Source organism: Myotis yumanensis, unplaced genomic scaffold (assembly GCF_028538775.1).
Source record: "Myotis yumanensis isolate MYYU_CA2020_CCGP unplaced genomic scaffold, mMyoYum1.0.hap1 SCAF_4, whole genome shotgun sequence".
Lineage (NCBI taxonomy): Eukaryota > Metazoa > Chordata > Mammalia > Chiroptera > Vespertilionidae > Myotis > Myotis yumanensis.
In genome coordinates this window covers 73,359,534-73,385,055 of record NW_027223755.1, presented here as the reverse complement: position 1 = coordinate 73,385,055, position 25,522 = coordinate 73,359,534, and the positions used below count along the sequence as shown (strand labels likewise).

The 25,522-nt window shown below is 42.8% G+C and overlaps 1 protein-coding gene across 1 annotated transcript in view; it reads right to left on the bottom strand.

The window, feature by feature from the left end:
* Positions 1–13,982: 13,982 nt before the first annotated feature.
* Positions 13,983–25,522, bottom strand: part of PRDM6 (PR/SET domain 6) — a 102,370-nt gene continuing 90,830 nt past the window's right edge. The window contains 2 exon segments of the mRNA XM_070411491.1: positions 13,983–14,879; positions 22,010–22,186. Of these exon segments, the coding sequence (XP_070267592.1) occupies positions 14,765–14,879; positions 22,010–22,186 (292 nt within the window). The 3' untranslated portion in view covers positions 13,983–14,764.

Below are 25,522 nucleotides of genomic sequence, written 5' to 3'. Positions count from 1 at the left end.
CCCTAAAGGGAGGCATATAATTGCCCTGTGGTTGCAGGACTATGAGCTCTCCAAGCCCGGAGCAAGATGAGCATTGCTGCCAATGACTTTTAAGAAACTTCTCCTCCCTCTTTCAAAGTTTCAGCTGATTTCCAAGTTCTCTTTGCTCTGGACCCAGGCTATTGCTATTATGAAAGTCCTAGAATAAATCTCTGTCAATGGCTCAAAGGTTAAAACATTAGACCTTTAAGGAAAAAATGAAGAGGCTAGGATTGAATAATCTAGATAGACATATTACAGAGGAACGTTTCTGCAGATCTTTGGTAGTTACTAGAGTTCTATCAAGGGGTCAGTGGCAGTTTAAAAACATGGCCGGCCCCCAAATTCCTTGACATTCCTTCCATTGAGAAGTCAAGGGTCCATGTCCCCTCCCTTGAATCTGATCAGGTTTGTAATAGCTTCAATCTACAGAATATGGTGGAAGATATGCTGGTTCTTTTGAGATGCTCTACTGGGGGGAAATCAGCCACCATGTAATATATCAAACTCCCCTAGGACTGCTAGGGACTCCGGTCAATAGTCCCTCTGAGCTCAGAGCTGACAGCAGGCATCACTGCCAGCCACACCAGAGAGCCGTCTTGGACATGCAGTCACACCTCAGGTGACCCAGCCCCACCCAAGTGCTGGCTGCAACTTGTTGAGAGATCCCAAACAAGGACCGCCTCGCTGAGCCCTTCCCAAATTCCTTATCCACAAAATTGTGAGCGAAGTAAAAAGGTTGCTTTAAGTCACTAAGTTTGGGGGTCACTGGTTATGGAGAAACAGTAGCCTGAGTGTGGTCCCTTGGTAGTTTGGTGATTTCAGCAGAAAAGGTGAGGAGACAACTTTGTCTGCATACATGTCACAAATTTACAATGTTAGGTTGATTATGGTTTTCAAAAAATCCAGTTCTGTCCTCAGTAACCATTATAGTCGTAAAAGTGACACATGCACTGTTAAAATTACACATAAGGTTGTCATGGCTAATTTTCAGCTAACAGGATACAGTTATTCTTTATATTTGCATGTTGATGTTTATAATAAATTTGTACTTTTCATCTTTGTTATACAGACATTTTTATTTGTTAGGTGGCATAAAAGCACTTATATGCCAGATACTGTTCCAAGTGAATACATTTAACCTTCAGACTGATCCTAGGAGGTAGGTACTATTACTTCTATCTCTATTTTATAACTGAGAAAAGTGAGTTACAGAGAGATTAAGTATCTAGTTCATGGTCATATAATTCTTAAGTGTTGGGTTTGAAATTTGAGCCCAGGTAATCTGGCTTGAGTCCATGAATGATTTGACCCCTGCTGCATCATTTTATTTCCAAGTCTCTCTCTCTCTCTCTCTCTCTCTCTCTCTCTCTCTCTCTCTCTCTCTCACACACACACACACACACACACACACACACACACATAATAAAAATATATACTTTGTGTCTGGCCACAGTGTATCTCAGTGTTGAGCATCAACCTATGAATCAGGAGGTCACAGTTTGATTCCTGGTCATGGCACATGCCCAGGTTATGGGCTTGATCCGCACTAGGGGGTGTGCAGGAGGCAGCCAATCAATGGTTTTCTCTCTCTCACCATTGCTGTTTCTCTCCCTCTCCCTTCTTCTTTGAAATCAATAAAAATATATTTTTAAAAAGTTGTTCTTCAAAATAAAGTACCTTTAAAATATGTATGTACCTTTAAAGTACCTTTAAAATATGTATGAATAATGTCATAAATTTAAATGACCACCAGAACGCAAGTGGAAATATAAAGTATGTATTATATGGGCTGGGGTGTGTACGAATCCAAGTATATGATACCTGAAAATTACATTTTATAAGATCACCTACCCATTTATCCCTTATCTCTAGTTATGAAACATTATGTTATGAAACTTTATCATGTTGGGTTAGCAAACACTCAAGCCTTTCCCTTATTTTTAAACACAGCATAAATAGCCTTCGTGGAAAACCAACAAAGTATTTCTTAGTGCTCTCCATTAAGAAATGTCCAATCTCCTGCTGAGGGACAAGAGAGATGAAAAGTACAGAGGCCTCATTTAACAAGTCACACCGTTGCCAATACACTTGTAAAGCCAGCTATATATTTACTGGTTGATATCATGTTTGGCAAGAGAGCAGAACAAGCTATGGGAGAAGCTCCCTCTTCAAGTGGCACCGTGGGTGTTACATCATCACAATGACAAAGTGTGGAGGAACAATGACTTTCATGTGTAGCGGTGAAGAACATAGATTCCAGAGCCAGAACGCTGCAGTCCACACCCCAGCTTTGCTACTTGCTAGCAGTGTAGCAGTGGGAATGGGATGGCCCCTCCCCGTGCCTCAGTCTCCTCATGTATAAAAGTGATAATAATAGCACCTCAGAGCTGCTAAGAGGATTAAGTAAATCAATAATATAAAGCACTTAGGATAGTGCCTGGCAGAAGGCACCTGCCATATAACTGTTTGTCAAATAAGTAAATAAAACGTGTGCTACGGATAATTCACCCTGCAGTTGGCTAAAACTGCTGCTGTACGATGCAGTGCATATATGCCCATATATGAGGGAGAAATGTGGGACGGCTGTTGTTCTCATTAACATGGCAAGGGAATACTGGACAGAACAGACACTTCTGGTTACTCATTATTTGATGGGCTGTGACAGAAAAGGAAAGTTAGTTTGAGTACTGACAGGGTGCTAAACTATGTGTGCACCAAGAATACAAGAGTAAAATAATGGTCCATTATTAAATAAGTGTCAATCCATACCCAGCTTTATTCACCAAGAACAGCCTCCAAATCTTACTTAAATGTTGAAGGAAATAATGAAAATTGTAACTATAATCAACTCACGACTACTGGATGTCTTTTCGGTGCACTGTATGAAAAAGCAGTGACATACAGGCCTGCTGGTTCTCCACGCAGAGCTATCTACGACACAGCCATCCCATGGAACAAAGAATCACAAAAATCTTCATGGCACACAACACGCATGCTGCTCGTGTCGGGGGACCACTGGGAAGTAGCTTGGCAGCACCGGGAAGCTGGCTAGGCTCACACAGCGTATAGGAGTTGGCTGGATATCAGCTAAAGCTACTGGGACAACTTGGGTCAGTTCCAAGTGTCTCTCCTCCTCCCCAGGCCTGTTCTCATGGCAATGAAAGAGGTATGAGAGAGCAAGCAGCAACACACAAAACCTCCTGAGGGCCGGGCTCAGAACTGGCACGCAGTCACTTTACACACTCTATTGACCGACAAGTTAAATGCCAACTCATATCGGAGGTGTGGAGAAACACTCTGCTTCATGTGGCCCAAATACAAGCTCACAGGGCAAAGAGAATGAAAACAGAGAGAGGCAAAGTAAAAGGCCATTTGATCATTTTAAAACATTCCCCCTCTCCCCCCAATATTTATTCCCCAAGGAATGCAAAATGTACCTAAAATTGGTGGGCTGTATTTTTATGAACTGCTCATAATGCATTCTGATTCTATGATACGTTCTACAATATCGTGAATTTTACGTTAAAGCCATAATTTCTTAATAAGACAAAACTGGAACACACATGTCTAACTGCCAAGAGCTTTTCTGACACTTGATCATTTTTGTCATTTTTTTGGAGAAAAAAATCAATGATGTAATATTGGATACATTTTAAAACCATAAACAAATGCTGCAGCAGAACAGGAAAAAATACCTTTCACAGCCACGGCACCCAGAGTGGATTAGCAAACCAGCCTTTAACTCTCACGTTGAAATTTCAAATTTCCAGCTTTGAAACTGTGTATGTTCTTCAGGTTAGATTTCTGACACAATGCCGAATGAAATTTTCAGTGAAAAAATTCGTAATTCCTGGCTTTGCGTCTAACCTGAACGTCAACGACTCTCTGACAAAGCCATCAGCTACCTGCTGCCCTTGCCAATAACTTAGAATTGGAGATTAAGTGTTTCTAAATTAAAACAAAGAAAGAAAAAGGAAAGAAACGGATGAGATGTGGAAACTGATCTATGACTCAAGCTATTCAGCTTGGAGCCACTTGATGAGATTACCTTTCAGGAAAATAATTTGGGGAAAGATTACAGATACTGCCATTCCTATAGTTTATGTGAAAAAAAAATATGGTGACTTTTTAAATGTTTTATTTATTATCTAAAGCTTATAAGAACTCTTTTAAAATACTATACCTAAAATTGGCAGGCTACACATATGCCCTTTGCCATTATATTGTCTACACACAATAAAAGTTTAAAAAAGAGGTAATAGTTAGCAAATGTCTGAAAAGGAGCTTGCCAACCCTGAGAGTCAGCAGAATACAGATTCTGTATAGATCCAGGCATTTAACTGACTCAAGAACAGTTATTAGGAAGGTAGTCATTTTGCACGCCAAAAGCCACATGGAAAGCCTCACTGACCAATGAGAGTAAGAGCAAATGAACTTATCTCCGTGGAGAGAATTTCCCAAAGCACACTTCATTGCCCACTCACTGTTATGCAAAATGCGTAAGCTCCATGGTGTGTTAGTTTCCTACAGCTGCCCTGACAAATTACCACAAACTTGGTGGCTAAACACAATAGAAATTTATTATCTCACAGATCTGGAGGCTCTAGCAGTTTGAAATCAAGGTGTCAGCAGGGCCAGGCTCCCTCCAAAGGCTTTAGGGGAGAACCTTTCTCTGCCTTTCTTAGTTTCTGTTGGCTCCAGGCATTCCTTGGCTTGTGGCTACCGCACTGCACTCCAATCTCTGCTTCTGTCTTCACATGGCCATCTCCTCATGTGTCGTCTCTTCTGTCTCTTATAAAGGATACATCACTGGATTCAGGAGCTAACTGAGCAATCCAGGATGACCTCGAGATCCTTAATTATGTCCACAAAGACCCTTTTCCGAAATAAGGTCACATTCATGGGTTCTGGGTACCACTCAACCCACTACAAAGGGGAAGGAGTATGGTAAAACCCAGAAGAGAATACAAACAGAAGCTTGAAATTTTTTTATTAAGGATATCAGAGATAAAGTAGATTATCTCATATAAAATGTGTGTGCCTGTGCAGGTGTGTGTGTGTGTGTGTGTGTGTGTGTGTGTGTACTGACTACCTGAACACAGGTAAAATTGAAGGAAAGACCTTGTAAGAACAGTCCCCTCACTATAATATGGTGAGTTTATGACTAAAAGTTCTGTTGTACTTGCTCTGATAGGTACTAAATAATTTATTCTGGTTGTGATTGGGATTCCAAATAATTATTAATCCCTCATATTTGTAAATTGTGCATAAATTCTATACACTCAGATCTGGTTTTAATTTGGGGATGGGGAAAAAGGAATAATCTGGAATAAGAGGTGGAAAAAAATCCCTGCCTGGTTGTGTCACCCCTTTTAATGATAACAAAAGGACCTCTCTAACTTACTGATTTGGCCTGGCTTTCTGTCTAGGTCTCCGTGGGCCTCGTACCCAGTCATAAACAGGAAAAGAAGCACCTACTACTGACCATGCCCCATTCATTTTTTTATAGAAGCATCTCAGCACATAGACTTTTTAAAAAGTATTTGTTAAGTGAGTGTATAAATGAGTGATGAACAGCCAATACAAGTTGTCTGAGGACTTGAAGTCACATTAAAGCTGCTTGAAACTGTCCCAACCACAAGGCTGAAAACCAGAACCACCCCCCTGTCAGGCCCTGCCCTCCCCCGACCAAGTGGCACTGAACTGGGTCTATATTCTGACCAGAGAACTGGAGATGCAGGAGAATGGTGCCATGTGCATTCCCAGAGCACCCTTCCTTAAAGAACCTCCAGCATGAGACCAGTGTCCCACGGTGCAGAGTTCTACTGATTTCTAAAGGAGAGCCTCCCTTCTGATGTAATTGTTCTCTCAAGAAACGTTTGCAAGTCATTCCCGGGTAATGGAATACCCATGTGGTGCCACAGAGGAAGCAGGAAAAATTCAACTCCCTGTTTGCAAACAGGGCCGGCTGCTGAGTCTGGCCACGCAGGGGAGTCAGCATCCTTGTCAGAGCGCTGCCCACTGTGCATGATCATATTCCTGAAAAAGTTCATCTTCCCATTGCTTAAGCCCAAAAGCCTTGGAGTCATCTTGACTTCTCTTTTTATATAACATCCCACAGCCAACTTGGCAGTAAATTCTGTGCAACTTCAAAATACACCCAGAATTTAACCACTCCCTGCGCCTGTCCCACCATCAGAGCAGAAGACATCGCCATCTCCCCCCTGTATCAAGAAGCCCTCCTAACCGCCTCCATCTGCAGCCCACATTCCCCTCACCTATTCTCAGCACAGCAGATGGAAGGATGGTTTACAATCAGATCAGGCCCACCTCTGCTCAACGCCGGTTTCCCCTCCCTCACTCAGAGGAAACAGCCATGTTCTCGTTGCAGCCTTCAAGGTTCTAATGGCCCAGCCCACTTTACCACCTACAATTTTCCGGGCTCTCAATCCACTCCAGCCTCTGTGTTCTCCCTGCTGTTCCTTGAAGCTCAAGTACTTTTTCTCAGAGCAAAGTAGAACTTTATGTTCTAACAGAACAAAAGGTAAATCCAACAGCTGACTTTGGCTTTCTCACTGAGAGTTTCCTGGCCCTGAAATACCCTTAGAGCAGGAGCTTTCTGCTCTTTTCCAGGTCTTCCGAGGGCCAGAGGTCAAATGTTAAGGCCACCCTGCAGCAGAACTGCAGCTGGGCCTCTGCATGTAAGTTTCCTTCAGAACAGACTGGACTCAGCCGAGCGAATGAGCATGCAAGCACAGGATCGAGGCAAAAAGCAATCTAAACATACCTGAAGAAACCATGGGGCTGAATTTTAACAGTCACTCTGATAGCTAGTGCTACAAGCATTCTATTTTCCAACGTCTGCGTTCCCAGGAAGAGTTGGTTGACTTCCTACTACCTAAGCTGCACGCTAGAATCAAACAGTTGGACACGCAACCAACATGGGACTGGAGAGAGATACCATCGGCAGATTAAGTCAGCATAGGAATGTTTTATTAATCAAATATATTTACATGTCTTGGTCAATTATCTCTAAAAGTGTGCCTGTTTTTCATTTAAACATAATGTAATCCCATAGATTCTATCCTAAGAGTCCAGCTGCATGCATGATCTCATGGGTCCTTTGTAGTTTTTTTTTAAAAGACGTGCGTTTAATAGAGCTAAACAACATAAGCACATTGTTTCCCATTCTAACTGCAGGATAATCATTCTTGTCATACCAGTGACCCGTAGAGTCAGCGCCCTCCCACCCACAGTGAGCTTCTCCTCATTCTCTTGACTGACTTATTTAAAATTTCCAAACCTCAGAAAACTGAAATAGAGCACTAACCCTAGACATTTTATGTGGTAGGAAGATGGAGAGAGACATATTTCTATTCCAGTGGGGGGCCATTTACAGTAGTTTAAATGAGTATATTAAGGAAATTTACACAATGCCTTGACAACATCTAAATGTCACACTTCTATTCGCATACTATTAAGCTAGATGTGCCTTCCCTGTAATATAACAAAATAAATGAACTTGGGGACATCAGGTTTCCAAAATTACTTTGCTTTTCTGAGCCCAAGTTTTCCTTCGTGTGAGTTACCACCTTGGCCTCTGCATGTGTACCAAGAGGAAGCTCTTTCTCCGAGTACTTATAACTTCCCAGGAAAAGAATGGTTTTTGCTATTTCATCTCTCCAACTTGGAAGAAACCTGAGTATGTGTCCGAGCTTGTTCGGTGAAAGTAAAGTCTACGAGGGTTGTTTCTCTCGTTAGAGAATGCTTGCAGGGGACCAGCAGGGACTGTGAGTTGGTGGACATTTGGTCTGAAATGGCTGTTCTCATGGACATGTGGTGATCACCTGCTGTGACAGGATTTTTTTTTTTTTTTTTTTTTTTTAGCTCCAAAGAGTTCTGCTGTAGAAATATATCTCCAACTTGCTGAAGTTTGTATCAGGATTGTTTTCAGTTGGGAGTGCTGTGCCAAGCATTAGGGGAGAAAGGCAGCAGCAGGGATGCTCTGCAAGGCAGGAAACAGGAAATACCAACCAGAGCCCATCCTGTTTGACTGACAGGGAAAACGTGTGTTCATCTTTTTCATAAACAAATGTGCCCATTAGAATCCGAATTTGGACAAAAGTAGCATACAGTGTGGTTTCCATGCCATGGTGAAGAACTTCCTTCTAGTAAAGTCAGGTCATAAAGAAATTGTGTAAACTCACTTTTTGAGTGCATCTTACAAATAGTCTCGTCTAGACTGAGCCTAAGACCTTGAACTGGCTCCTTGAGTGCCTCATTCATGGAACTGTGTTACCTGTGTCTTGGACAAACCAAACCTGACCCCAGGCTTTCTATCTCACTGCTTTAAACCAGCAGGCAAACAGCATAAGCTCATATTCTTAATGGACACAACTGCATAATTACTCCATTGACGTCCGAAAAGGCACTCACTTAGCATTCAGTCAGGACAAAGACAGACAACTAGATTCCACTTAGCCTTGCTCGGGATACGTCTTCTCTTGTCAATAGTGTTCAAGCCTCGTTCTTCATTTTTGGCCACTGCCCAACATCACCTGCCTTCCTGCCTGGTGCCATTTGTCCTAATGTGTGATCACATACTCGAGAGGATTTGTTTTCTTTTAATGCAGAATTTTAACTACATAGTCAGAAAAATAAAAACAATTCCTGCCAGCAATGGGATGTTTGACACTCTGCTGTCCAGCCGCACAGATTTGGAGATTACAAAATCGGCAACTACAAGGATGTACTATATTTTAAGAGTATTTTAGCATTAAGGATAGCATGGTTTCCCCAAACACATTTTATAAGTAAATTATACTTGTGTTTATTTTTAAAAGCTCTCATTCTCAGAAAATAAGCTTTAAATAAGGAAGTATTTCCCTTTGAAAAGTTCCTATCATGTGGTTTGGGGCGGGGGGGGGGGGGGGGGGGAGAAGCGGCTAAGAGCAGATTAAGTATATATTTGAAAGGAGTAATGATAGTATCTTTGTCACAGAGTAATTGAGGGTTAAATGAAATAATCCCTGTAAAGCACTTCAAACAGTGCCTGACAGTAATTGCACTGTGTACGTTGCTGTCGTTATCATCCCCATCTACATCTGACGGAATAAGCTCCGACTTTATTTTTCCATTAAAATTCACGCAACAGAGACTTTCATAATTCTAAATACAATGGTAGCTTCTCAACATATAGGGAAGATGATTAGATAGTTTTATTGTCTTTGCTCTGTTTTCTGACTGACATTTTTATCATTGTTCATATTGATCTGATGCAACATCTGACATTCATTACTTAAAAGAAGAACCGAAATAGGTATTTTAAATGTTAAACACAACCGTGGATTACAGGCTAAACATCTGCAGCAAGGCTTCCACAGATAGAGCAATATTCTTTTCAGTTTGGCTCTCTGCTCAGTTATACCTGACAGCTGGTCTCTGGGCTTGTAGAATTTAATCTTGAGAAGGCCTGAAATATGTGGCTCTTCCCAGGACTCCGTTCGCTGTTTTGTGGTAGTTCAGAGAAGTGCCAGTGATGGGAGAGCCTCAGGCCCTTGGGGGGATAAGTACCCAAACATCTAGTCACTTCATCAAATGTCTCCAAACCTCTTCACCTTGAAAGGATCCTGACAAACGAATGACATTTCTGGAACTTGCTGTTACCACTTAGAGAAGCATATCTCTTAGTATCTTTCAAGATTTGGTGTCAGGAATTCGTAAAGGCAGTGGGAAATAAAATTAAATGACAGGACGGAAGGAAACAGAAGCTAACTTTTTGGAAAGTGTGCTTATTTCGTTTATTTGTCATCCCTGGCCTGGTTTCTGCAGGCACATGTAGCCTTAATATGAGAATGACCGGTTTGCTCCAAGCGACCCACAGACCCCAGGCTGTTCTGGAAATGCCCTACTTTGTGCCATGTTCCCCATTTTAAACAACTCAACAGATATTGCATTTCATTTTTTAAGTTCATGCAAAACAAATATATATAAGATGTGCCCCCAAAATGCATACACACTTTAATAGCTGATAACTCACTTAATTTTCACTCCTTTTCAGGTTTAACTGATTTGAAATGGTGGGTAAAGCCAGACTAAGCTTTGAACAAAGAACATTTGTAATAAAGTGCCGAAGACTTTTTTATGGGGATACATAAAAGATAAAGTTTAGGGTTCAAAACTGGCAGCAGTCAACACAGTGAGGGCACACAAATGCCGAACGAAATGACTCTTGATGTTTGCGATTCCATTGCTTCACGTTACCAGTCAATAGTGCCTGGGCCAGAACGGTCATCAGTTTGAAAACAGGCATTGACAAAAAAAAATACTGTACATTCTTTTAAATTTTGAAGGTGAAATGTATATAAACACTGACTTTATAATAATTCAAAGTGTGTATACACTTTTGGGGGGACACCCTGTAGTAACAGTGCGACTTCTAGTACGAAAAGCAATTAAATACTTGTTGTTCGGGTTTGTTTGTTTTTCACAAGAACAACTCCTTATAACCAATGACTAGCAATGAGCTTTGCAACGATGCACCAGAGACCTGGGGCCTCGGAGGGCCATGCTGCTGAAGAGGAAGATCCTCCAGTTTTAGTGCATAAAGAGCTTAAAAAGCCAAAACTTAACCAAAGCTGCCATTTTTAAATCAGAGATGAATATCCACTCTGTGCCCTCTGAAGCACCCGAGTGCAGTGTAGACATCCCCACCTCTGGAAGCACCACGGGCACACACCGGGGACAGGGCTGCAGTGCCCAGACCAGTCACAGGAGGCTCCTCAGACTCAGGCAGGTCTGCAGTTCCTTCCCGGCCCTGGCCCCATTTGTTGCCTTATCACTGGAATAGGGTCATAAAACCCCTACCACCCTGGCCCTAATCCTAGTATCTTGATATTATTGCTAAGAACCAAGAGCCCAGGGAGTCAACCAAAACCAATCAAGTCATGCATCTTATTTGTTTTGAAATATGCTCCCTTCTGATCCTCAGCAGAGCGTACATCCCTCTGATCCTGCAGGAATCCCTGTAACTTCACTGAGACAATGGTCCTAGGACTAAGATATCCGTGCTACCAGCCTACCACTACCGGGGAAAACATTATTTCCTCACAAATAGTCACTTGAGTAGTGCTGCTTAATAGCAAGCACCTAGAGTGGGATCTTATACACATCAAGAGATCAGTGCATGTTCCTTGAGTAAATTAATAAAACAATGAACCAATTGACTGATGAAAAAACTGGAGGAGTTGGTACATGTGTGTAAATCTTTGCGTAGCTGGACTAGAATGAAGTTTTTCTAAGGTGCAATCCAATAAATTGTAAGCCCTGTGAAGACAGAAGTGGTATCATAATCTTTTTCTATTATGAAAAAACAGTTTCCCCCATAAGGCTAACCCTTGCCTGAACATTCAGTAACTATCTACTAATTGAATCAACTTATACAAAATTACACAAGATTTCGTTTTATAGCTTTCATTACCCACACAGTAACTTTACAAAAGCATAGATACTGGGGGGGGGGGGGGGGGGGGGGGGGGGAGTCATTTTTTAACAATAAAAACAACCAAAATGAAAAGCTTATCTTAAGAAACCATGTGCATGTCCTGGGGAAAATCTTCAGCTTTGCTAAGGTTATTGAGCTACTTTTAGAAAGGTGATGTCTGCAGCCCCACCCCTCCTCCTCCGTCTCTCCACTTGTATGTGGCATTACCTCTGGTTTAGACTCAGAGCTAGGCCAACAAACATGTGCTGTGATGGTAGGTCTTATTCTGGGGAGAGGGGGGAATCTGTCTCCATTGATCGAAAAGGGCAAAGGGATTGCTTCAAACTCCGACTGTCTCCCTTTCTCATCTTGGCTATCCTCCCCTCTCCTCAATGACTCGGAGCATTTATTCTCTTTCTGCCATGATTCATTAGAAAGTCACTAAGAAGGGGGACTGGCAAATCTTTAGACCTGCATTCTCTACCACCATTTACAGTGTTCCAAGGGAGTATCTGCCAATTTTACATAGAAAATGCTGAAGCAATTGTTGGGCGGTTTGAAGAAAAAAAACCCCTCCCCAGAACATACTTCAACTAAAAGCATTTGGGACTCCATGATCTCAGTACCTGCTTCACTGCCCCAAGTCAATGTGCGGTGAAGGCCTGTCTCATGGACAGACGGCCTAGGGCCAGTGGTCGGCAAACTGCGGCTCGCGAGCCACATGCGGCTCTTTGCCCCCTTGAGTGTGGCCACGAAGTTTCAATCGCACTGTACGTGGTGTTTTGTGGAAGAGCCACACTCAAGGGGCCACAGTTTGCCGACCACTGGCCTAGGCTGTCTGCTACCCCCTGGCAATGGCTCAGCAATGGGAAAGCTGTGAATGTACCTTATTTTCTAAAATATTTTTCTAACCAAATTTGGTAGACAATACATGCCAAGATATTCTCTTACTAATAAAGGAGAGAAACAAACTTAACTGGGCCCAAAGGCTAGAAGAATCTTTTGGTACAGAGGTTACTGCCATAGTAAGTGACACCTGGGGATCAGATGGGAAAGCCATTGGAGTGGAAGAGACTATTGCGATGAAAGCCCTCCCCGTGCCAGATATCAAGAGCAAGTGAAGGCTTCCCATGCTTGCAGGGGGAGGAGCTCAGTGGGGTGCACCGTGTTCAATTATGAAAGGGGGCAAATGACTGAACTCATTTTTCTCGCAGGAAAGAAAAATATTAGAAACATACAGGTGAACCCCCTATTATTTTAAAAAGGTACAACCAAGTGTTTTAACCTTAATAAAGGGAACAGCTTGCTCATCTGTGCAGCCCATCTGTCACTGTCTCTCAGGTTTGGGTTGAGATGGCTACATACTCTTTCCACCCTTCCCGTTGCCACACGTTGTTGGCAAATGCCTCCATCGCTTCAGGCAAGGAGCAGCAAAATCAGAACACACCCCTAGTGAGCAGAGAGAAACCTTTCAATCAGCCACAGTCACACAGCTTACTATTCGCATGGTGAGAAGCCAACGAGAACTGGGAGGAAGCTGTAGGTGAATGACTTGAGAATGGACATAGGGAGTCAGAAGTTGCCACGTTCCTTTAGGGGGCCTATAATCACATACATGTAAATTACGAACACAACCAGCGGAGCCCTGTTTTACTCCATTTTGAATTTGGCAGCGGTGCCAAGGGATGGGGAAGCAAAATTAAAAGGGGAGGAGGATCTTCTGAGAACCAAATACATGATGATCCATCAAACTGAACCAGTGGTCAGTTCAGTGACGTATCTCACATTCTTGTTGAGAGAAGACAATGGGAGGCCTAAAAAGACAAGGAGTTCCTCAAAAGGCAATGTTTGTTATCAGGCGACCAAGAAATCTACACAGAGATTGCTACTGTTAACGAAGCATGCTAGATGGAACAGTTTTATCTGCACTGGCCATCAAGGTAGACTCAGTCTCTGCGATGCTACTGTGAACTAATAGACAAGAGGACAGAAGCCTGTTTTTTCCAGAAGTTGAATCATTTCATGGAAGATGATCCAATTTATGGAACATCATTGTTGAATTACCAAAAGCCTCGCTGAAGTTAAACTTACTTTCCTAGCAATCCAGATTCAATTCAGAAATCATGAAATTGTGTACATCATTCTTCCTTTCAATGGGTCAGTGCTGAGAGAAGAATATTACCAAGGGCCACAGGAGACAAAAAGGTAATTTCCATTGATAAATTTAGCTTTTTCCCGGGCAGTCTGTTCTAAGCACAATCCTCGCTGTGGCTCCTCCTCTCAATGTTTCCTTGTCTCGGTTCCTTGCGCCTGTTCCTGCAGGAATGCTCCCTGCACACCCGAGGAAGGAAGATGAAACTGCCTAAAAGGGCCCTGACAATGGGGCTTGGCACTATTTTTCGCATATTCAACACTTCCACAGACACAACAACAACAACAAAAAATTACTTGAAGCCTAGTACTTATATTCAGCCTCATACCGAAGAACTTTTATTTTTGTGGGGTTTTTTTTAAGCTAAAATGTTATTGAAAACAAAATTTTCTCCACTAGCTGCTTCAGAACAATATACTGTATTATGAAGCTCCTTACATTTACATGTTTTTGAAACAGGACAAAGTAAGTCCCCCATTTTCTTCCACTTCCGGGCTCTTCTGCATCAAGACCAGGCTGTTGGATGGAAGGAACCACGTGACAAGTGCATGAGGCGTGAACTCGGGAAAACACAGAATGGGATGCCTGTGGGGCTGAAGGTGGCACCGACCGGGTGGACGCTCTTGCTTCTGCTTCCACGGGCCGTGCCGGGCCAGGCCAAACCGAAACAGCAGGAAGAAGGGCTGTACAATGGGTCCCCTTGGATCATGCTACTAAAAAAAGGTGCAACGAGAAACAAGTCCCTGTGCATTCTTAGTCACAACGGTGGGCAGAAGAACCCATACGATTCCTCCCTTTGGTATTAAATAACAGTTTAGAAAAGCTTTTTAGAAACAAAGCAAATACATGGTGGGACTGGACCTGTGGGCCATCCCAGGTTAGTTGTCCACTGAAATGAGTCTCATCCCTAGTCATAAATAAATAATCTCTTCCCCGGTCTGACTTCCACGCCAGGATCGATCTCTCTTAACATCTTACTTATTTTATTACTGCTTTTGGTTTTCTGGGACTGATTGAAAGTTGCTCCGAGGAAATCTTTGGTTTTGCTTAAGTGTCCGTGACATTTAATCATGACTTTCCTTGCAGTTTAATTCCAACCAGTCAATCAGTTAATCCACTTCGATTGATTCTGGGCTCTCGGTGATTGGCTTGCACTCATTGGGCATCCGCTGGTGCCGGCTCAGCTGGGTGGCCTGTGTGAAGCTCCTCTCACACCTCTCGCACCTGGTGGAGGCAAGAGAGAAAATTGAGACCAGGGAGCGGGGCCTGCAGGGTGCTGGGCGTCCTCTCATCCTGCCTAATCAGAACAGACACTCCAAAGTGGCTTCAGATTTCCCCGGCTCAAGAGGTTTAATTGGTGGCTCCTTCCAAGGCCTGGACGCCTGTGATGGGACAAAGCCCGTCTGATGCAGAACAGAGGGATCTGTCAATAGGCGGGGGAAGGTGATTTCTCCAGAGAGCCCTGTCCTGCTGCAGCTCTGATCGCTGTCAGTTCAAATAGATAAAGAACAAAAAGAGATTTTTAGGAGTGAGCCATCAAAGCAGCAGCTTGTCTCCAGTTTTCTGCTCCATAACCCGAAAGAGAAATTGATGACAAATAAAATTTCACCTGCTGCTCATTTAAAATCGGGAATTCGACTCCCCTCAAAACAGCAGCCAAGGGGCGAGCCTCTTGGCGTTTGGAAACCAGAGGAAGGAATGTATTAGTCTGCGGCGGTGAGGCAGGGTCGTGTGGGCAGTTGCTTTTGTGCAGAAGTTTGTTCTAGTTTCACAGCCCAACCAAACTCAGGATTAGCACAACGTTTGTGGTTGGGTAGGGGCTCAAAAAACCTGAAATAAACCTATGATCGTGTGGGTCAAGAAGTTCACCTCTCCCCAAAGTACAGTCATAGAATATCCTTGCGGGCCATAATGAAGGGGTGGTGTGTCTGATGAGAAACCTGGTTTCACACCTCAAGACTATTTCCTCTCCAGAACTTAACAAAAAAGATTATAATCAAGGAACCGTGGGCCTGACCTATCTCCCAGGCAACACACATTACTAACTTGATGGCTATTCAATCTAACACACACACACACACACACAAACACACACCCCTAATGGTGGCTTCTAGTTCTTCTGTGATGGTTGGTGTTACTGGCTGGTTGTCTATGATTGTACACACACACACACACACACACACACACACACTATGGCAGCAAGCTGGACCCAGTGACTTCCTGTCACTACCCTGCTTGCCTGGGCAGCCTGGAGCAATGATCAGGCACTCTTTAGGGCATAGTAGCCACCTCAGCCATCCCCTTAATATTCTCTCTTCAAACCTTTGAAGGAAAGATATTCAGGAGAGCTGCAGACAACAGTCTCTCTTTTCAGTAACACTACCTTGGGTCCTGGGGTCCCTGCATAATTGGGAATGTGGCAGAAATCATCAGGAGAAAAATCCACATTGCCCTATCCTGTGCCCGAGTCTTGTTATCTGGTGATCAGTCCCCTCTTTTTCCTTCCTTTTTAGTAAAGTATACAAAACCCCCTGCCATAGGAATAATCACCTATAAAAACAGAACACGCCCATTCACCCCGGAGATTCTTGCACATTTGTGAGTGGTGGGAGGTTGGCGCTTGACTATCTGGCATGGTTTTTTCAAGATCCCTATGCCAGCTGTGTGGCAGCGTGAAGAAGTTGTGTTTCTTTCAGGGAATAATTTTAGCAGCCTGTTCCACTGTTAAAAACTGCACTGTGATCTTGACAAATGTATAATGTCAGCTTTAATGTATCAGACCTATCAACTCAATGAAAATAACTCAGAAGTATTGACCAGCTAATGATTTTTGGTGTATTCATTAACGTCCACGGGCAGCTCATCCCCTCTCCAGAGCTCCTGAAGTGCTGATGACATGTTAGTGAATTGCTGATTGTTTATTAGAAAACTGATTAGTTCCTGGATTAGTGTGTCAAAATATACTACCTTTCACTGCTTGACAAACTTTCAAATTATTAAAGTCCTTTTTTTATTATTTCAAACTCTAGAATCAATTTCGATGAGAGCAGAACCGTTGGAACAATTATGAGGCTTGACAATTTACCTGGCTCATACTTTTACACTTCTAACCTTGTGTATTAGAATATAAAGTATTCAAAAGGAGGAAGTCTCATATTTCATAGAAGGCAAAAGTGTATGTGGATATGTAATATATAAACATTCAGATTGGACAAAGACATTAAGAGGAGAATTAAGCATTTCTCAAGTGTTTGCCTAAATGCCTCACAGATCTTTACTTATGAACAGTTTGCTGTAATGGTCAGGGAATTTACGAAGTCAGATCTAACCATCCCATGAGATCATTACTGAAACTTCATTGTTAGTGCCATCTGCCCACAAGTGTGAGTAAAATTATACTTAGAACCAGGCTACTAGAAATATCTATGTGATTTGGAAATTAGAAGAATACAGTTTGTATTATTGAGGAAGAGAGCTTAGATATAAAAATATTTTTAAATAATGGAAGGACTTCAGTTTTATGTATATCATCTTTAATTTTAGAAAAATTTCCTTCACAAGTTATTTTCATAGCTTCATAACACTCATCAGAAGGACAGATTCAATGCAAATACCTAGGTTCTAGCAGGTCAGATCTGGGCATCAGCTGGGTTGGCATTTAACCCTGAACTACAATCCCAGACGCATGACTGTGCATGGGTACCTCTAAGCCTGGACTTCATGCAGGGGAGCAGAATAAGGAGGAGAGGGAGATGCAGGTAATGAGCTGGGAGCAAAGAAATGTTCTTGCACACAGGGTCCTCTTCCTTGTGATGACGTCACGGCCTTGAAGGGAACCTCGCCGGAACAGTGAAGTGGAAAGGCGTCCAAATAGTTCAGCAAAGGGGAAGTCCCCAACTCTCTACCAGTAGGGGTCTCTTAACTGGACTCGATTTCCTTTTAGATTTGAGATCATTCTTTACTTACTGTGATGGTTGACTGGATTATAGGTACAGGGAGTTTAACAATTACCATCTGAAATTGACAGAGATGCAAAATAATGTCAAGTTCTGTTCCTTTCTGTGCCCCTCCAACCTGTCAAAAAATACTTCACGAACCAAACCACACTGCACAGGGGGCTTCATACCTATGATGTGCTCAGTGCATTTTTACTGATGTGCTTTTTCAATTGGCTTTGATTTTGCCTAGTTCTTATTAAAGTATTAGCTGCTCTCTGGAATATCCTTTGATTTTTTTTAACATACTGAGCCAAACTGTCTTTACTTAAGGCAAAATGTAGTGATGAGTATTGCCCCTGCTTCTAACAGATGCAGGCAAGAGCCTCTCCTAGGATACGTCCTGGGCTTCCCAGGCACAGAGCCAGGCGGGAAGCAGCTCACGGGGATCCTTCCAGGCAGCGCAACCTCCCTGAAATCCTGAAAGATTGCATTTAGTAACAGAGATGGAGAAAGGATTTGTCATTGCAAAGAATACGTTTTAGACTGCCAACTTCCTTCTTTATTTCCTTCCTTTTTTTCAATCAAGTGCTTGGCAATTGCTGTTAAATGAAACGATGTCTTGCTTTTGTTCCTCGTTCGCCATGACTTCCAGTCTCACAATACAAACTGAAAGCCAAGACCTGTAATATCATCCTTGGTATGCATTTTTTCCTATGTGCTCCTTTATCTTTAAAAGTCTAAGTCTACAGCAGGTTTAGCTACCCGACAGACCTTGAGGGATGGAGGCTTTCAGTGGGAATTCAGCCCATCAGACTGTGAGGCAAAGCCTGGAATGTGACTGATCCCTTAGTGCCAAATCTTCTCCAGCCTTCCCTGGGTGGCAATCATCTTGATCTGCCTTCAAAAACCAAGTCTCAGCAGAAGATTTTAGAGGTTGGGAAGATGTGGCAGGTTCCATCTGGCCGGGCCCCCGGGAATTCTGTGAAGGCCTCCTGGGCCCTGGGTGGGTGGGACAATTGGGAGACTGAGCCATTTGGGGCATCTATTTGGAAGCTGCCCAACGTGGAGAGTTTAGGGTTGTGTATCTTTTACAAGATTCTTTTCCTTCTTTGCAACATTGTTTAAGCCAATACCCATTAGTTGAAGTAGTAAAATTAACTGTTGTGGTGAAACCCATTTTATTGACTAATCTGCAAGAAAAGTTTTTTTGAATGTTTGTTTTATAAGCTTGTAAAAGGACATCTTCATAATATTTACAAATGTCCATGGGACGGATATCCATGAGCTATGTTGGAAGATTCCCAAACTCCCTTGGGATAGTTCAATCCTGACCGATCCGTTTGTGTATGCTGAAGGACTTGGCCCTCCACTTTCTAGAAGATGTTAAAATCTTGCACTTATAAAATAAGCGTACACTCAGTTCTTACCCCCAGGAATATATATAAGTTAAAAAAATGCCTGCAGCATGTGGCTAATCTTAAGAGTAGAAGCAGAAGGAACTAAACATACACATAGAATCTAATCCACCCAACTCGGGCTATTTGCTCTCCCCTCCCCCCAGATGAAAGTAGGTTATGGTCACAAAAGCATCCGTTTAGAAAGGAAGAAGATAAAATTGCTAAAGCCCTTCAAAAGAGTACCCTGATGAATTAAAAGTAAGTTAAAATGGCAACTGTATTGGAAACATGACAAAAACAGGATGTTAAAGAAAAAAAATTGAGTGGAGTCAACGAGGTTACACATAAGTAACACCTTAACATTAATAGAAATCTATTTCCCATTTTGACCCTGAAACCTCTTCAATTAATTACTAAAATCTATTTATACAGCAACAAGATAAAAATCAATCTGATCCTGGCACTGTGTCCGTCTGGCTGCCCTCTGTACTATGAGGGGCCAGAAAGACTGTCAGTCCTGCGCCTCTTTTGAAAAGCTCTCTTGCTCAAAGGCTCTCGGGGAGAGGAGCCACGGTCACCTTCCACATCCAGAGCAGCGGGGAAGCCAGAGTCTGTGACCCCCTGAGGGTCAGGCCTGAGGGCAATGCAGAGCCCACCTTGCAGGACACAAACACCCACAACAGGGAACTCTAGGGCTGTGCTAACCCATCTGGTCCTTAGGGAAACTTAAAAGACCTTTGGGCTAGCTCAGACTCAGAGGTCACAGCGTGGCTGGCATTAGTGCAGGCTCCATTTGAAAACCCATTCAGTCCCCCTAGCCAGATGTCTTCATGCAGTGATCAAGGCGCACCCACATACAAAGACGAAAGTTAAAACTATTTTTCTTATCCATGTCATAAATTAAACCACAATGGAACACAATGAAGGATAATGAGTGAAGGTGACTGATTCATGGGGAGTTGAGTGAAGATGACAGCCTTTTAGGAGCTCCTCCTCGCTGGCAGAACAGAGGTGGCAGGATCCCGACCAGCAGGACTCTGCCATCTTGAGCTGAGCCTGACATAGACTGAGCACCAGGGCAACCACCACACCTGGAGGTCCAGGGGGGAACTCATGGATAATGAGAGCCCCGAAAGGCTCCTGGGCTGATACTGAGCCAGGGGGTTAGTTCTACTGCCTGAATCTTTTCCTTTCGTGCTTGGTCTTGTCCTATAGAAGGTAAATAGGCGATACATCTATGCCCTTTTTATTTGCCTTCTTAACCAGGGGAAGCCACTATGGTAAAAAGTAAAGAGAGATGTCAGAGGGTTGAACAGAAAGGAGTCCATTACACAGAGAGTAGAAAAGGCTTTGAGACCACCGACCAGTCATCCATACTACTCCACATTCCCAAGCCGTCCATATGCTGGCTGGGCTACCAGAAACGTCTCTTTCTTTCGAATGCCTTCAAAACACATCTTAGAAATAAAACAAAACAGACTCATTGATGCGCAAAACAAACATGATTGCCAGGAGGAGGAGGTTTAGGGGGCTGTGTGAAAAAGGAGAAGGGATTAAAAAATACAAATTGGTAATTTAGTAACAGTCACTGGGATGTAAGTATAGCATAGGGAATAGAGTAATAATATTGTCATAACTATGTATGGTGCCAGGTGAGCACTTGAAATATGAGGGTATGGAAAGAACTTTGTAAGTATATGACTGCCTAACCACTATGCTGTACATCTGAAACTAAAGCAAAATAATGTTGAGTGGAAACTATAATTGAAAAAAGAAATTTAGGAAAAAACACTGACATCATCTCCCAGAGACAAAATTGATTCCTCCACCTCTACACTACTCTGAGACACTGTACATACACGTCTAATTGCATTTCACATTGGCATCTTTCACTCTATGTCAGTGGTTCTCAACCTTCTGGCCTTTTAAATACAGTTCCTCATGTTGTGATCCCAACCATAAAATTATTTTCGTTGCTACTTCATAACTGTAATGTTGCTACTGTTATGAATCTTAATGTAAATATCTGATATGCAGGATGGTCTTAGGCGACCCCTGTGAAAGGGTCGTTCGACCGCCAAAGGGGTCGCGACCCACAGGTTGAGAACCGCTGCTCTATGTGGTGAGACTTGTTCATCAATTGGGCTTCCCCATAAACCATGAGGTCTTCAAAGGCTGGAGGGCTAAGTCTCATTCACCTTTGTATCTTTTGTGCCTTGAAGGGCGCCCAGTACAAAAGAAAGTGCTCAGCGAGTATTTGCCAAATGAATGAACACTGACATGAACAAACGAATGAATGAATGAATAAGTGAATGGGCCATCTTGCATGATTCAGATGTCCATTGCCTTCATGATTGTGTTATATCAAGAAACAAACTCTCTCGCTTAGCCAAAGCCCTTGGAATTCAGTTCCACTTCTTTCTACATTCCCTGAATCTTCAAGAACTCAAACGCGCCCTGTGTTTGGATTTTTTTTTTCTCACCAACATGGTAATGTTGATCCAAAAAGCACACTGAAAACTGCAAGTTGGCTGCCATAATAGAGTCAAACCAAGAGGAGGGAAAAAATTCACCAGAATCCTACAGGGTTCAAGGTCCTCAAGAGATGTCCTAAATTGTGGCCACCTTGCTGATGGTCATGGGGCTTGCTGATGGCCGTAAGGTGGCACTCTGAAACTGAGCTCCCAGCTCCACTTCTAGAAGCACAGATCCACGGAAACTAGAAAGATCTTAACATGACTTACTCCTACTTTCTTATTTCACTGATGAGAAAACAGTCCCAGAAAGTTGGTCTCATGTCCAAGGTTGAACAGCTTGAGTGAGGATCAATGTATAGGTTTCCTGACCTCATTTTGCAAACAACAGCCACTAAACAAGTAGGTCCTGTTACATCCTGGACACTGACCTTCCAAATAGCCTTCTCCAGCCACTGGCTGAGCCAGGCAGCACCGATCCGCCTTGTCTGCAGCTGTCGGAAAGGCTAGGAGAAAGATGGGGTGAAAGGTTAGCCACCACTTACTTGAAGGGCTTTTCTCCAGTGTGGGTCCGGATGTGGTTGTTGAGGGTGGTGGCCCCGGCAAAGGCACGGCCACAGTAGCCGCACTTGAAAGGCCGGTCACTGGAGTGAGTGACCACGTGGTTCCTCAGTTCTGAAGGCTGGGAAAAGGACTGGGAGCAGTGGCCGCACTGGTAAGGTCTGAAACAAACAAACAGACTGCCTGGTCATTATTTTCCATGTTGGTCAGTGGACGGCAGTAACGTGAAACAAAGGCCACAACTTCTTGGTGACATTTTCTGTTTTGCATAGAACTTTGGCCACTGGTTTCCCATGGCTTGTTGCCACAAGAACAAAATTCACATAACTACTGAGACATTAATTCCCAAATGGTTATTTTTTTTCTGGTATTAACTTTACCGTTTCAAGAACCCCAACTTTCTTATTTCTATCCCTTTCCCCAGGCCAATGCTAATGTGTTTGTGGGGAGCACAGAGAGTACAGGCTTGATTAGCCAGCATCTTACAAGAGAAAATATGTAACTGTCTCTGATAATTCCATGGCACCTTTAATTTTTCAAGGGGGCTTAAAACCACTTATCTACTTTAATCTTTACAATAATCCTCTGGGACAGGGAACGCGTCCTTATTTCTGTCGGTTCAGAAAACCGAGGGTAAACTGTCCTCGAAGGAAATAAGCTCTTGATGCCAAAGGCCCTCTGGGGCAGTGGGACCTTATTCTAGGCGCCAGGTAAACACGCAGGTGCGTCAGCAGATGCATGTGTGTGGGGGTCTTTTTGTTTGTTTGTTTGGGGTTTTTTTGTTTTGTTTTGTTTTTTTAAAATATATTTTATTGATTTTTTTATAGAGAGGATGGGAGAGGGATAGAGAGTTAGAAACATCGATGAGAGAGAAACATCGATCAGCTGCCTCCTGCACACCCGCTACTGGGGATGTGCCCGCAACCAAGGTACATGCTCTTGACCGGAATCGAACCTGGGACCCTTCAGTCCGCAGGCTGATGCTCTATCCACTGAGCCAAACTGGTTAGGGCTCCATGTGTGTTTTAATAAATACTCATCTGTCTTGGGATCTGTTGATGGCACTGCCTCAACGTGGAGGCGTCTGATACACAAGATGAACGCAGGCATGCGCCCAGATTGGTTCCTTTGTAAAGTAAGTCCTGACTTCTACCTACTCTCCTCCACCGTCCCTCCACCCCCATAATATTTCTCCGTTGGGCCTTTCTCCTGAACTCCAGCTCCCTGGTTCATGTGGTAGAAGCAGTAAGTTATCACAGTTCAGAAACGACGGAATGCCACTGTGCCTGCAGAAGGGCGACTACAATGCAAAAGCAAATGGAAGGAAGTTGTGGCAAATACGTGATAATTAGCAAGATTGCCGGAGAACATTCTTTCCAGCTCCTGAGAATCAGATCAATTTTGGGTTTTCATAAAATAGATTAAAATTCTATCTTCTCTACAGAAGTTCTGCTTACTTCAGCAAAAGCTGCCGAGTGATAGAAAACCTGGGCAGCTGTCACTATCTGAAGCTACTTCATGTCATTCTTCGACAGGGCTCCAATTTGTTTATCAAAATTTTTGTTAGGAAGATTAAGAATCTGTCATGAGGGATATTAACAGCACTCACGAGCCCTAGTGTATGGCCTGGACTTTTCTGGCTGCATTTAGAAAGCCAACGGTGCAAGCGGACTTAATTGCTCTACCTTCAACAAACACTTAAGCTCCGACGACCAGAAACCAAAATGCAGGGCTAGGAGACAATGGTGACCGAGCATGTACAACAATTCAATTAAGTGCAAAATAAAGTGGACCCTCTCATTTGTCAAGCGAAGTGCTTAATTGTGGCTACTTGCCTCACTGAACACAAATACCATTATTTTACCAGACTTCAGCACGCTGAGCACTGATTGTAGAATTTTTTAGCTTGATTAATAGTCCAGGATTGATCAATAACTCAATACTATACAATTTTAATTACTTACACTTAGAAATCTATTTAACTGCTCTCAAACAGGTTTCAAAGAAATATGTAAGAGTCCTTGATAAGGAGTTTATCAATCTTGACAAATTGCATACACATTTTATTATAATTATAAAATAACGCTTTGAAAGCCATTGAAGTTATATGTAGATGAAAATGTCCTCCTGCCAAATCTGTTCTTTGTTATAACCATTAACTTTAGAGTTTTTCAAGAAATCACTCTCTCAGGGGTGAATGTTCTAAATGTTATTGAAGATTATAAATAAAATAATACATTATTATATGCTATATCCACTGACAATTGATTTTTCTAATAGTAAAGGGACCATTAACATTTATTAGCCTCTGGTTATCTATTTTTAATAGCTATCACAATAAACAATAAGCCACTAAACAAAACCAATTAATCTTTTCTTTGCTTTTTCTAACTCTGCTGTCAAAAGTTGGGGTGATTTATTTTCTATCGTCAGAAGTCAATCCATTCTTTTTATGTCAACGGTCACGAAGATTTACAAAAATGACCACAGAGAGGCTTGGGTTGCATTCTTATATCAAGGTAATACCAATGAAAGGCAAATGGGATCCCAACACATCACCTCTACCCAGCACCAGCCTGAGAGGTGTTTGCTAGGCATCTAGTGACCTATGTGTGGCACAGCTTTTAAAACGTTGCAGAACTTAGCTTAGCTGAATGAAAAGGTCTAGAACAGGAAAAATAGGAGAGGTAAGTGCTACTTCAGCCTCTGGCCCCAATCAGCTGTGGGACTTGGACAAGTCACTCAACTTCCCTGACTGTATTTTTTCACCTCTCACCTCTGGTAAGGGGGGTGGACTGACCTAGACGCTCTCCTGCATCCTGTCATGCTCTGCTCCTGCTCTCAGAGGTGTGCCGCCTGCGATCTATCCACGACACAGCTCACAGGAGACGGCATCAACAACATGATCTCCACCTGCCGTCATGTGCACTAGCCAGTTCCCTGTACATAGAGCTTCCCGTGTGTGTGTGTGTGTGTGTGTGCGCGCGCGCGTGTGTGTGTGTGTGTGTGTGTGTGTGCGTGCGCGCCATTTTAAACGTACTTGGTAAACGGCTGCAAATCAGAGCAACAAGAAAACCGAGTACCAAAATGTAGGACCAAACCTTATTGTAGTTGATCTCAAAAAATCAAATGGCAGCCTTTCTTCTTAGGTACCATAAGGAATAAAATTTTAGACCATAAGGTCATGTGTACCTGTATGGAAGCTGACTTTATGTAGAATTTAGAACTAAAATGTCTGCTCTACTTGCCAGTATAAAAACAGATTGCCTCTCTCAGCCTAGAAATCTACAGAAATTAGCCCTAAGAAAGCACAGAAGTTACATAGTGAGTCAACAAGATCCCTTCTTTGCCTGGATTGTCAATATTTCCTAAAAAAAATGAATAAAGAAAACGACCCAGAAAGTAATTTTAACACTGACTTCCTCCTAGGCTTTCCTCTAAGGATGCAGGAAAACATTCAAGACAGAATGAAATCCTCAAGCCCAAACGCAGGGCCT